The sequence below is a fragment of the Manihot esculenta genome, chromosome 14 (genome assembly GCF_001659605.2).
Source record: "Manihot esculenta cultivar AM560-2 chromosome 14, M.esculenta_v8, whole genome shotgun sequence".
NCBI lineage: Eukaryota > Viridiplantae > Streptophyta > Magnoliopsida > Malpighiales > Euphorbiaceae > Manihot > Manihot esculenta.
Genome location: NC_035174.2, coordinates 28,345,024 through 28,359,744, shown reverse-complemented (window position 1 = coordinate 28,359,744; position 14,721 = coordinate 28,345,024). Strand labels below are relative to the sequence as shown.

General features: G+C 35.1%; 1 protein-coding gene across 4 annotated transcripts; it reads right to left on the bottom strand.

The window, feature by feature from the left end:
* Positions 1-2,747: 2,747 nt before the first annotated feature.
* LOC110631290 lies at positions 2,748-14,721 on the bottom strand. Of its 4 annotated transcripts, none has more exons than XR_006348438.1 (11): positions 14,109-14,721; positions 13,247-13,501; positions 10,781-11,023; positions 10,466-10,615; positions 8,955-10,312; positions 7,889-7,962; positions 7,692-7,773; positions 7,486-7,611; positions 7,253-7,346; positions 6,034-6,191; positions 2,748-3,825 (listed from the first exon to the last, which is right to left on the bottom strand). XR_006348438.1 is itself a non-coding variant. In XM_021779058.2 (11 exons), exons 1-11 carry the CDS (start codon positions 14,547-14,549, stop codon positions 3,604-3,606), a joined length of 3,213 nt encoding a protein of 1,070 aa, XP_021634750.1. In that variant the 5' UTR covers positions 14,550-14,718; the 3' UTR covers positions 2,748-3,603. The 4 variants fall into 4 exon arrangements, 3 of the variants coding, with proteins under 3 accessions (XP_021634750.1, XP_021634751.1, XP_021634753.1); XM_021779058.2 differs by having other exon boundaries at positions 7,253-7,356; positions 14,109-14,718; XM_021779059.2 differs by lacking the exon at positions 6,034-6,191.

Genomic DNA, 14,721 nt, shown 5'->3' with positions numbered 1-14,721 from the left:
GATCACACTGTGCTCCATGTTAAAACACTTGAATCCAAGAAACATGATCAGAAGGCACTAAAAATCTAAATATTATCAAATTAAGGCCTTATCATACACAAAAAGAAAATCTCCCTCACTACCCTGCCGACAGGTTTACAAGGATTACATAAAAAGCTGTTTGAGTTTTGGTGTAAGATGTGTTCCATACAATGGACTTAAGATGAACTGTGCATAGGCAGAAGTTGATGTTTATGGAAAGGAGAATTCATCGTCTTCTTTTCATGTTGGTGGTTTTTAGGTGTAAGCTTTCTTTTTGTTTATTTCTATTGGTCCACAGGTGTTTAGTTGTGGTTAATTTTGAGAACCATAGTAATTTTTAGGGATTCCGTTATTGTAGTGGACTAATGGATTTGTGGAGGGACATATGGATAGAGATGTTGTTTTTTCAGCATTTATTGGTGTTGGCTACAGCTTAGATGTAAGGTTGAATCTTCTTTCTACAACTCATTATTTGATAATATTTGTACAGGCTTGACCAATTCCACAACCTGTAGTGTTTGAAATGTAAATTATGACAACTGTAGAATAAGGAGCCTCCATATTATTTATTTATTTATTTATTTTTTGCATGTTCTTATTTAGTACATCATCACTTTTTAAATTTTTTATTCACAGCATTGAGCTTTGGAACCTCAATTGTGTTATTAAGCATTAGCAGCTTTAAACTGGTCTTCTTCTTTTTATTTCTTTTAATAAATTTAGAAGTTTTACAAAAATAATGTGGCTAGAGTCAAGTTGGGAATGCCGCAACTTCAAGATCTAAATCATCACGTTGCTTGGTGTTTAAGAACTGATGCTTGGGAGAAACAGAATTTTCGATTCACATTATGCAGATGGAAGTTTATCATGTTAACTTTTTACTTCATTTTTTGATTCAGACAATTGGAATTACTTTATGTGTGACGCCATTCATGTCTGTATATTTTAGTAATAGCTTTGGAATTTAAAATATAACATGTTTTCTGAATGCAGTTTAGCTTGGATATGCCTTTATTGGATCTGATATTGTTCATGCAAATGCTGCTTCAGGTACTTGGGCCCCAAGTGCATCTTCCTGAGAGTGTTAGTGATTTTATCGTTACAAAGATTTAAATCTAATGAGGATAACAAGTTAACAAATTATTGGCGAAAGTAAATCCCAGTTATAGCACGTAGATATAATAAATTTGAAAGCAAGACCATTGTGAAATTTTATTTATGAATTCGTAATTTTAAATTGAAAAGCAATAACCATTTTTTAGGTGAAAAATAGGGTGCAATTGATGTAAACTCGATTTTACATATGTTTAGCTAGTTTAGGAATTCGATTGGGTTAAAAAATAATTCAGATTTTCAATAAACAACTTCAATTCGGATATATATATATCTTTCACTTTTTATGCATTGAAGCAGTTGGAGAAAGACTCAAAGCAGCTTCCGAATTTGCAGGCATCAATGGCATAGCCGATTTTATTCGATTTTGATTCTCATTAAATTTAAAAAACTGATTTTTTTTTTTCATCTTAACTGAGCTGGCTGATTCCAGTTCAGCTTAAGGTTAATGGACAAACATTTATTATTAACTTCATTCCGTAATTTTTATCCATTTTATTTTTTAAACATCATAATTTTTTTATTAATTTTTAATTATATCCATATTAAAAATATTAAATTTTATTAAATAATTTGAGATATTTTAAAAAATTTCTTAAAAATAAAATAACATAAAATAAAATTATAATAATCAATTTATATATTATTATAATATAAAAAAAAATTAAATAATAATTTTAATAATAAAAAAAATTAAAGAGGATTATAAAAAGTAATAATATTTTCTTTAATACAAGCTCCAAACAACACTAGAATAGGTTTTGGAACCAAATATCAATATAACAAAAGAGATTCAAGCCCCTTCTATTCTCAATGTGTGACTTCACTTGTTTACGTGATGATTTTCCTTTTTAGAGATTCCAAAGATTAGAAAATGAGGAGCCGATGCTCAAAGACCATTACGTTTCTAGGCAATGAAGCACACTTTGATATACAGCCACATATCCTGAGTTCAAGAGAGCGTATAGAAGCTACATAGCTTGTGTTAAGAGAGCATAGAATATACTAGAGTATACTGCCTTTATTTAATTATTATTATTATTATTATTCTTCTGTTAGGACGTAAAAATTAATTTTTGACTTAAAGTGAAAGCAGCAAGTATTACATATTTCTTGAGGGAATAAAAAACATAAAAAATTAAACGTACTGCAAAGAACCAAAATGACAAAATTCACCTTAAAGAATCACATAAATCCATGTAAGACCAAATTAACTGAGGAAAGTATAACTCGTTTTAAATTCTCACGTGAAACTTATTTGACTTTTTAATAATAATTCAAGTTTAAATGATAAACTTTAACATTTCACGTGTTACATAACTCAAAGTAAATTAGCCTTTAAGCCAAAATTAAACAAAATTAAATTTTAGAAACAGTGAAACATGTATATTAATTTTATCCAAACATATAATATAATAACCTTCCACATTGAAAGTTCTGATTGACAAATCCAAGAAAATACAATACAAATAGTATGAATGTGTATATATATGGGCAATACCAATAGTTTGATTGATGAAAAGAACATACACTTTATAAAATGAATAATTAATGAAATATTGAAATATTGAAGCATATATTTTTTGAAAAAAACTTAAAAAGATTTTTATCAAAAAAAAAAAAAACCAAAAAAAATGTACGAGCATCTGAATGCAAAAAGCCATTGAGAGCGAGGCCAGTTACAAGCATTTTATGCTCGATAGTTAGGATTTTCATATCGGCAACTAAAAGGACCGATTTCGCTATCAGATTTGCGAAGCAGTGACAATTTGCCTTCTTTATTCTCTTCTATACAAATTCCTAGAAGTTCTACAAAATGCAAATGCAATGGAGTGACTGATACCTGCAGAATCTTTCACAGTGGCAGAGCGGCTTCTCGTTCTCATCCAAGAATGAGAGGAGACGGCTTTATAGCTTATATACAGAAGAATTGGAGATGGGCTTTTGCCTAAAGAAAAACCCTAGCTTCAATTCAAATTCGGAATTGCCCAATAAAACCCTCTACATTGGGCCTACAAATAAAATGAAACCGCAAGGCCCAATTCTGTTTAAGCCCATTTTGAATCCATGAGAGCATAAACCATCCACAATAAAACAAGCACAAAATTTCATCACAGAAGACTAGATATTAATTTCAATTTCAATCTCTTTACAGCTAACATCAAAACTTGGTGATTGCAATTATAGTTTCACTCCTAAGATAATGAAATCAGGTGAGCGGACACAGTAAAAGACCAACCAACCTTGACTTTATATCTTCTGGACTATACAATTTGTACACAATAAAAAACTAAAAGAATACAAATAAAAGAATCACAAGCAAAGAAAGCTATTGAATTGCCCACACTAGAAATGCATGAATTAGAAATCAATTAAATCAGAGAAAAAAGAGGAAGCCAGTGGGGAATGAGAGCCTACGCAAAAACAATGAAATGAATATGAAACAAATAATCTTATATACGACGAGTCTCACAACATACGTGTTATGAGCAGAGGAGAAGTCTTCATCCCTGAATGAATTGCCTTCAACAATGCCACAAAATTGAATAGACCGTCTTCAGAGAACCACTTGAGCTTCCATGTCATAGAGCTGGCTGTATTCTCCTCATGGACCTTTGATGAGGAACGGAATTTTGTTGTAGCATGCTCAAGAATTAAGGTTACACATGGACCCTCCCCGCTTTCAATGACCTGAAAATGGTATTCTAACTATAAATCAACATGATCTTCAGCAGCAAACCAATGGTACAATGTTGGGTCTAGAAATGGAGAAGACGAATACTGATGATAGATTACTATGTGCATTTTATTTAGTAATCAAGTAAAATTAGATACTAAGCCTTCCTGTTTGGGGCTGTGGTATAGGTTGCCTTTGCTCAAAACCAGCTTCTTGGGCAAGTAAGTCAAACAGCAGATTCTTAATAATAACAAAAAGGAATGCATGTCAGTTGGGCCTGGAGACATTTGTGCAACCTGAGGGATGTATTTAAAAAAATGGTTTATATACAGGTTGGGGGGAATCTATCCTTTTGGTTTGACCCATGGGTGGATGATAAAAGTATAGTAGATAAATACCCATCCCTAAATATCCATGATGCAGATATCCCAAACCAAGCAAAAGAGCTAAACCTTTGAAGGGAAAGAATATGGAGGCTGCCTAACCCTACAGATAAAACCATTGATGCAACTTGGGAGGATATTAAAAAATATAGAATCAATGAAGATCAAGAAGTTATAATTACATGAGCTCTTACTTCAAATGGGAACTACTCAATTGCAAGTGCTTGGAAGGAGTTAAGGGCTCCCCATAATAGGGTAACATGGTGGAAACTGGTGTGGGGAAGAAATCACATTCCCAAGCATAGCTTCATTGTTTGGTTGGCCTTGATGCGCAGGTTATCAGTGAAAACTAGACTGGTAAGATGGAGAGTAATGAATGATGCAAGTTGTTTTTGTCAGGGACAAGAAGAGGATGTGGAGCATTTATTTTTTGAATGCCCTTTCTCAGTAAGAGTGTGGGATGCTATTTTATAAAAGTGTGCTATCCAAAGATAGAAGTTAAGTTGGAGAAGAGAGGTAAGCTGGTTCACTAAGAAAACAAGGAAGTCGCTGCTTGCTTCAGTAAGAAAAGTAGCTTTCTGTGTGGCTGTCTATTATATTTGGATGGAGAGAAACAAAGTGATTTTTCAGCAGGTTGTGCCTGATGCAAATCAGATTATCCATAGAATAGTTGTCGCTGTCAGATTTAAATTGATGGTTTAGAACCAAACTCCAACATAGGGGTTACAAACTAGAGTAAATGGATATAAATTTACTTTCTACAGGTTTTGAGCTGAGGAAAATGCAGGGGAAGCAGTGGTTTCTCCAGGCTCACTGGTTTGGGTGGGTACTGGTTGGAAGGCATATTCTTGTCGAGTAATTGGATGAGTTAGTTGATTGTGATTTTATGAATTCTTGTTTACTCTTATACATCCAGCAGAGTCATATGCTTTGAGTGGCCTGTATTTGTGTATTTGGGTTGGACCAATGTTGGAAGATGATAATTTGGCATCTTCTTGGTGGTTGCTTACTGCTGGAGTTAATTCGATGTTATACGGACCAGTCTGTTATTGGTCTCCGCATGCTGATGCACCTTCTTAATTGATTTGGGATTGGCTTGAGCTGGTATCACAGATTAGACTTGACATTTATGTCAGTGGCAGCTGCAGTTTAATTCAGAGTGGAGGACTGATAGTTTTGAGGCTGCTGGGATTTGATTGTAGGTTGTGGGTTTGGTATGCTGATTGCTGCCTTCATAGTGTTTGATTGGAAATGGAGGCGTCAAATAGCTGAAGTTTTGGGACTTTACTGTAAGGATGAGTTGGATAGCTTCATTGCTTTTATTGTTAAACTGGCTGTATAGTGATTTTTCTTTTGGCAATAAAAATAATTTTGTTGACCAAAACGAAAAAAGGAAAGCTCACCAGCAATTCATAGAATTGGGTGTATCTTTGTTTCCATATGCGAGATGCACAGGAAATAAAAGTCTCAATCACCTCCCTCAGCAATAAAACCAAAAAATAATAATAAAAAAAAAATACATAAGACAAAATTTAAACAGCAAAATAAGTGATTTCAGACATGACCTTATTTTACCACGTTAGATTGCCATAGGAGATTAACGAGAAATTACCCCAAAATACATTAAGATACATTGAGAGACAGAGGCAGAGAACTGGAAGGAAAAGAGGGAACACAGTGAAATATATGGAGAAGGGATGCAAAATCATCAACCTTACGAGGCATTTAATTTGGCATCAACAGGCACAAGCTAACAAGAATACTAATTGCAGTAACTTCAGTATAAAAGTAGGAAATTATATTAATAAAATAAAAGGAATGGTATAAATGAAAAGTTACCAGCTCGGATACATCCCCGATGGAGCAACACCAATCAAGGGAGAAATATGGAGAGGAGGATGCATCTACTGAAGGAAAGGCAAACTGCTTAAGTTCTTCAATGCATAGAAAAACATATGCTCCACTTACAAAAAGTGACCTTGGAAGCCATGATTCCTCTGATTCAGCAGTTTGATCCATGCCATGAGTGGAAAGCCCAAAGTTAGTTGGAAAAAGGCAGAATTGGGGACTACACATAATCAAATATCAATGTGAAAGGCAAGCCCTAAGTAGCAGACAATGATAGCTCCATTCTTTTGTTCTCTATGGGAGTGGCAGTGATGGTTGTAATGGGTGCCACAGGAATTTGAAAATAGGATGGGAAAAGATGCTTCAATTCTGTGAACGACAATGTTGGATGCATGCCCCCAGCAACACTCAAACATATGTCTAATATCGAGATTCAAGATAATCAATTCCATCTACTTTAAGTTCAGAGTTTATCTCCTAAATTTTCCTCCTTCGTGTCAAAATAATTAAACTTGTGATTTGACAACTAGCAGGTAACACATAAGATAATGGGTAAAAGTGTGAAGAAATTCTTTGTTCTATGTTTTATTAAAGTGAAAACTGACTTCTGAAACATAAGATAATGGGGTATTTATAAAGCTTTAGTTCCCCTAATTAGGATGGGAATAGAACTTTATAATTTAGGAAGACAATCCTATCAAAATAGGGATAGAATAATCCTAATTAATGTAGGACTTACAAATAGAATCCTAAATAAAATAAAAGACTCTTAAAACTAATATAGAAATAGTAGAAAAGTTTAACTAGGAATTCTAGATAACCTAGGAATCCCAAATAATATAGGAATAGAAAAAGAAAGAATTCTAATCAAAATAGAAGACAAAAATTCTTATTAAACTAGGAGACGGCTGTCCTCACTTCTCCGTATCAGTAGGTCAATGTTATCATTTTTGGCATGTAGAATAAACAAGAAAAGCATCAATCAGCTTGAGGAATAATGGATCCCAAAAAGTATAAAAAGAGTTAGAGAAACTAGTAACAGATCAACATGCACCATATTAAACAGCCAATACCACTTCTTTGAGTTATTTTTAACTCTGAAATGCATAAATGTTAGGTTGCTAAATCAATAATCGAAGAGCATAACCGGTAGGTTATTTATTAAATTGTAAGACAAAACTGAATCAACTTAAATTATTGAGAAGTATACCTTCATCTTTGTGGCTAAAAAGCACCATAGCATATTGGAATATGCTAATTTTTGCACCTCCACATATTTGTTTCTCAAACAACTCAACCTGAACCTGCTCCAAACTGCCATATAAATTCCAAAAATCCAAATCTCTCAAATATAAATGCTTTCAAGTATCAAATATGGATTTAATTCAAAGCACAATCAACCACATAATCAAGCTTGTAAATAAAGAGCAAAAGATAGATTACCTTCTCAGTAAGCATTTATCATTCGTTGCACATGGAACAAACACTTGCAACATGTAAAGTAATAGCCTTGATTTCTCAATGCTCCTTGTTAGGAACAGGTAGGTTCCTCCCCTCTCGATGTACACCCTGTCCAACAACAGAATACTAAATAATTTTAGGAAAATGTCCAGTAAAAATAATTGCTGACTGTACCAGAAATCACTCACCTCATGGCCTGAAGTCCTACACCGACCAAAACTTCTTTAACATCTTCAACCCTGTGCCAACCCAGTAAACTCAAAATATTTCCTGCAAAACATCCAAACTTATGAAGTAGAACCACCAGTGCTAATTAAATATCCACAAAACCACCAGAAAGACACTGAGTGAGGAATAGATCTCCAGCAACTTGATAACAACTAACCTGACCCATCAAATGCTACACCAACAAGTAGTACATACAGCTTGTTTGCACTGCTCAGCAATACAGCTACTTCTCTGCATGCAACAAAATGAAGAACTTGGAATAAGAATACAGATGGTTGCAATACACCTGTTAGTGTTAAATATCAAAACCAAATATTGAAATTGTTTTGTTCCCTACAGAGAACCAATGAACAAACAAACCAACTGGTCCAGAGACGACCAACTTCAATGAACTGAAAAATATAAGAAAGAGCTGAAAACTGCACATAAAAACTCTTGGAAGCCATGGTTATACCACAAAGCGAGTATACAAGAGCCCAAGATAGGAAGATGCAATTTAGATACATAAATAGACGGAAATACAGTTTTTAGTTTATCAGTAACTTGGATCAACTGATTGTTAATGACGTTAAAATAAGGTATCAAGCACCATTGTAGTATCACAATAAACTAGATGCCAATTGGCAGAACAAGCACCAGACGCCACCTTTGACAATTTACCGTTGTCTCATCCCATATCTGCTTTATTCATTCAAACTAGAGGTTTAAAGTTATTAAACTGACCCTTAACACGTCAACAGTACCATTGATCTTTGATTCATTAATTGAAGACTACAAGCTCAATAAGATAAAAACCAAAGGAAATGTGTTATCATCACCAACAAAATGGGAAAAAGAAAAAGAGAAAAAGAGAAAAGTATAAAATATAACTAAACAATTTAATTAATGTAGAGAACTTCTACAGCATATAACATATCAATAATGAGCATAGAAGAAAGCAAATGCACTTGCCAATTACCAATCATACAGTAAATATTTGGCACGGTCCAAAGAAGAATACCTCATTAAATTCAGAGAACTCAAGTACAGATGAAAATCTCTACCAAATTTTAGTTCAGAAAAACTTAGAAAATAAGGGGAGACAGATTGTGTGCATGTGACAGCATATTAACTCAAATATTACAAGTATTCTAGAATCAAGAAGAATAAGTTCAAATTTAAATGTTAAAAGAAAAGGACAACATATAAATTCATTCATTTTCAGGTGATTAGGAGATGTTTACCTTTCTTTGTACAAGGATTCTGGCTCAATTACACAATCACAATGCAGATAATGCCTACAGGTCTCATTAATTCTGGAATCTGCAACATTTGCAGTAAAATACTTCTCAATAAAATCATCGGAGAATCTACCAATATTTGCAACTGCTGGAGTTTTAATTGCAGCTTTTTGCAACTTTTTCTTATCAGTAATGTCATGAAAATTGCCAGTATCAACAATTTGCTTCATTTGCTCATCTTCTTCATCAGCTTCGCAAGTATCCATCTCAACACTTGGTCTTTCTGACGTCCATGACTTGTCAACCCCATTCTCTAATAGTGAAATAACTCTTCTCCTCGGTCTCTTTTTACTTTTTGGCTTCTCGAGCCAATCTGCCTCTTCATCAGCGAATTGAGATATTTCACCACCACTAGAAACAGCAGGGGAATCAATTCTTTTTGAATTTGAACTTTTAGTTTTAGTTGATGTTTGTACATCATGTGGATCAAACAAAAACCTTCCATTAACCCTTAAATGATGTATTCCATATTTCTGATCATAATTTTTATCAAAAAGATTTGAAGATGAGTTCACTAAAACACTCAAATTCAAGTATTCTTCATCCTGTGAATGGTCTTCTTGAACTGCATGTCCATATTCACATACATCATCTTCACTAGAGCTGGTATCACTATCAGAAGAAGCCACTGAGTAGGACTCTGCAGATAGCTGCAAAATTTCTTCCACCAAATTGTGACGACGATGCAGAAGGTCCACCTGATAATGGGGCGGGGACCCAGGATATGCAGAGGAGGAATGAGACTCTGTTGTATCATCTATGGCAGTCAATGGTGATAATCTACCATTTTCAATTGCTCTATGGTATCCTTGCATGGTTAACCCTTCATGTGGATGAGAATTTTTATACTTCTGACTTGGTCCAACCATGCCTGGTAAAGACATGCCCACAATGGAAGAAGCATCAGAATCCAAGCCATCTATACTAGTTTCATCTCCTGAGGCATGAAAAGAATTCAAGGCATATCTTGAACTTTGACCATGATGCTTCTGGTTTGCCTTGCTTTTAAAATGATTTTCCTTCATATGATGCAATGTGGCCCTGCTATGTTTACCCCCATCCACATAATTCTCAGATTCATGATCCATCCACTCTTTAAATTCCCGCAACCAAAGAATAGAATCCTCTCTCTTCATGAGTTCAACTCTGTTAATCAAATCAACTATTTCAGCTTCATCATCAGACAAGACATTCTCCTCTTTGCTTTGAATATCATTATCACACGATGGTGACTCCTGGTCAGACGAAAAGTATATGCTGTCTCCTTCACTTTCAATAGCAGCAAGTCGAGATACTTTTCTCTGCAAAGGATGTCACAACTATTAGATCAATAACAACAAAGGAATTCACTTGCACAAAGACGTGCAGTATTTAAAAGCAGGGTAAACCTATGCCATTAAAATTCAGAAGCAATAGTAACTTCCCCAAATCTGAACACCAGTAAAATCACCTACCCTTTTTCTGATGATGCCACCCTCTTCTTCAGCATCCTCTTTTGCAGGAGAATAAAATCCATAGCTGGAAGGTCGCTTCTGCCTGCTGGCAATTATAATTTGCCTCTTCCAAAACTCTCTTGTGCTGATTTCTTTGTCATCCAACTTCAACTAACCAGCCAGAGAAAGTTGTAGGTTTAGTAGGAATACAAATTTAGATTCAAGTAACATAATGCACCATTCAGATACCATACTCTAATCGACAAGAAATAACAACTCCCCAAGTGGACACCTGCAAGTTCAAAAGAAGATTTAATAATAGAGGCTATCACTTACTGTATCTGAATAAGCAAAATAGCTGAATACTTGTGCTCGATACCATCTGGCACAACACAATGGGTTTCCTTCCAACCATAAATTCTGAAGAGATGGAAGGCTTGCAAGGTACTCCAGCTCTGAAAAATTGGAAATAACATTGTAGGAAACATCAAGGCCTTCAAGTGACTTCAAATTTTTGAGCCCACATAGTGTAGTTAGAGCATTGTTCCTCAAAACCAGTTTAACAATATGACAGGAGACCTGCATAGTCCAACAACATTGGCGTATGGGTCCAGAGCTAATTCCTAAAATCAAAATTGACGGCGAAATAAAAATATTCAGATTCAAACTACAGAACATATCATTCTATTATTAACTTATTCAAGTAATTAACCAGCAAGTGAATCTTTGAGCAAATTTCATAGTAGGATTAATCTGGTGAAGACAATTAATTTAAGCTCCCAAGTTATGGGCATTTGAATATAGGAGTTGAATATATTCAAAAACATTGCTGTGAAGGCTTAAGCATATTTGATGCATCAAGATACAAAAATTCACAATCAACTTTCACCTTGGTGTCTTATTGTCTTCACCTCTACTTAGAATTGTGAGCACAAGTTAGGATAACCTAACAATATTGTCTACCAGATATCTTCCTTACATGCAAGTGATACATGGATAAAGAGAATAGGAGGATGGGCCATGTGAGAAAATATCAACCTGAACATTTTGGGCCTGATGTAGTTAGTACTTAGTAGTCTGACAGAAGACAAAAAGTCAACAAATAAGATTTCTAAATGAAATTCTCAAAGTATCCTTTTGACTAACACAATTTCCCTTCCTTAACCATTTCACATCATATACCTGCTACTATGCAACCAAAACTGTCTGGGGTAGCAGTAAGAAGTTGGAACTAAAGTAGCTTAGCAATGAAAAAAGATAAATCAACAAGTGGTAGCATGCTAATGCGTTACTTAGACTCTGCATAACTAAATAACAAAGATAATTTGTTCAAAAGTCAAACTTGGCTACAACTCGACTTGGTCCAAATTCCAATCTAGTTGGGATCAATTATATGCACACTTTTCCCTTCATTAGAGCTATGTAAAAGATTTGTACTTTACTGGCGCTAGGCTGAAATGAGGTCAGTTGTACAGTACTGGATAGCAACCAATATAACATTTAGTCACATTCTTATGATACGGGTCCTAGTTGATGCCAACTATTTTTTGAAACTTTCACTCTTCCACCGATTAAAAATTTCTTCAAAATGTCCAAATATTATACCCTTATCCAAGCATTCATATACGGCACAAATATTTTAAGATAAAGTGAAGACTTGAAATAACTACGGAAGCCAGATGAAGCTCTCATAGCATTCTTTACAACCAGGAATTGTTGCAGAAACTGTGAAGCAGCCTCATTTATTTAATTCAGTTTTTGTTTTATTCCTAGGATATAGGACTGTAGAATTATATGAACCCTAACAATTCCTCCTATATGAGCACTAACCTAGCCTCCACACCGATTAACATGATTCAATGATCCTTATAGAAACTTGCAAAACAAAACAACACACTCTTATAAGTTGTGAAACATGCTTGCTAATCTAGGCTGCTGCAAACGTTGCCTCCCATGCACTCACTCCCTTAGGAACATCCCTGATGCCATTGAACTCCACTCCACTGCTTATGCTACTATCCAAATCCCCAAAGATAAATTGGGACATCACTATTCACCAGTTATTAACTCTAATGCCACTGCTAGCCCCGTGATCACATCCTGAAACATGACAACACTTGTCCTAACTGTAACCAAATTATTGGGCTTTAGTTTAACTTATTTGCACACTAAGTGTAGCTCTAATAGCAATCCTTGAAAGTTAGTAGAACAAGAAAAACAATTAAAAAAAAAGATCAATGTAAGAGTCCACGCCACCTTCAGCCCTTGAAAGTTAGTAGAATAAGAAAAACAATTTCAAAAAAAAAAAAAAAATTCAATGTAAGAGTTCTGCCACCTTCAGCCCTAAACTCAAGCCACTAGATTCTTAAACTTCTATATATGTGTATATATAAATACTGCTCATTCCTTGTATTGATTCAAAGTGGGGCACTAAATTTGCACATCTACCCAGCACTAAGGATTAATTATACTTTTCCATCTTTTTAGGAATTGACTTAGCTTTAGTGGAGTATAAATACTTAGTGAATTGAGTTCAATATGTTTAGAATGTCTATTTGGCATGAACCTGTGATACCTTACACTAGCGGATGGAATGACTAAACTCTCATGAGGAAACATATCCCTTACAAAAGCATTCAACAGAAGATAGAGACAAATACAGCTGCAACCTGGAAACAAAATCTAGTACATAACAAACTGGAAATGTACTTTGTAATGAAGATATAAACCACTGAGATTTTTGAAGCAGCCAAATCATTCAAGTAAATCTGCTAGTTAAAGAAGGAATTCACTGATTCCTACCTCACTAAAGGGTGCAAATGTCAAATGATTGAACCCAAGGTCCAGGTGCTTCAATTTGGTGCACTTCCGTAGATTATCCACCTTTGCAAACTTATTTCTACTCAAATCAAGAGTTTCAACAGCAGGAAGAAGTTGCAAAGACTCATCCATCAGAACCAGTCGATTGAATGCGCATGAAACAAAGGACAACCGATTCCATTGTGGAGAGTCCTTTATCTCAGCAATCCTACTTGCAAACACATGGCGTAAAGCATCCTAAATTTTTCAAAAGCAAAGAAAGACATTAAATGAAAAGACAAGTGCCAAACACTAGTTTACACGAGAAAATCAGCAAGAGAAAAAAAAAAGGCACTCGCTATAATGTAAAATAATTTAAGGAATTCATACCAAGAAAGCAATACCCAACACGAAAAAACAAATTAATCAGCAAGAAATTACAGCAACTGTTTGATTGATCATTAAATAGAAAAATGCCATTGTATACTATGTTTCATTAATTATTATTGCAACAATTGCTTCCTTCTACTCTTATAAAACAAATGCCTACAGACAGTTCTGCAACACTAACAATTTCAAGCAATACAATCTGATTTTGGGGATTGCTATAATTGAACACCAATTTCCACTACAGCCCAATTAAAACATTATCAAGCCTTGTCCTCAACGAAGCACAAATACAATAAACACAAATCTTTCCATTTTTGTATCCCCTCTCAATCGCTTCTATTTCCGTTAATTCCAGTGTTTCGTCTACCTTGACAAAAGCCAAAAAATTCAATACAGATTTTCTTGCATTTCAACTAAGATAGAAAAATTAGTGCAAGCTAAAAAATAGAACATTACATTAGGGGAAAAAACTCACAGTTGAATTGTGACAAATGATCTTCTCCAAAGTATATCTCAACTCAAGCAAACCTCTAGCCGCGGACGTTGACAAATCACACCCTCTAAGCTCCAACACCTTCAATCTCCCAAAAGGAAGCAAAGAAAGCGGGGTAGGGTCACGAAGAGGCGAAGGCAAAACAGAAACAACCTTAAGCGAAGTAAGCAACCTAAGAATACGACGAAGCTGTTCAAGTGCGCGGTGATCGCCAAGGTCAGAAACGTAAGCGCGAAGATAGTCGACAGGCGCACCAGAAAGAAGATTCTCGAGTTCATGAAGTGCCTCAAGCCTGGATTGGATGTAGTGAAGACCAGCAGGATTAAGCTTAAGAACTAGAGAACCATCGATCAAAGGGCCGGCGTGGTGTTCGACGAAATTGAAGAGCTTCTCAAGGTAACGATCTCCGGTAACAATCGCCATGGGAGAGAGCGATCTGAGAAGTGAAAATCAGAGACATAAGGGAGAAGGGGAAAGGTTTAGGGATTTGGGAGGGAATTGAGAGAAGAAAGGAACAGCCAGGGCCAGGGCCATGGCATTGGCAGTGCCAGGCTAATGGCTAAGAGAGAGAGAATGATTAGCTAATGGGGTGTGA

What these genes read in the sequence shown, in the direction of transcription:
- LOC110631290 (XM_021779058.2), bottom strand. Translation starts at nt 14,549, where the DNA reads ATGGCGATTGTTACCGGAGATCGTTACCTTGAGAAGCTCTTCAATTTC. An exon ending in TCATTTGTCACAATTCAACT is followed by an intron (nt 13,502 to 14,108) that starts GTGAGTTTTTTC and finishes TGAAAAATTTAG; the next exon opens with GATGCTTTACGCCATGTGTT. An exon ending in ATTTTGCTTATTCAGATACA is followed by an intron (nt 10,616 to 10,780) that starts GTAAGTGATAGC and finishes CTGGCTGGTTAG; the next exon opens with TTGAAGTTGGATGACAAAGA.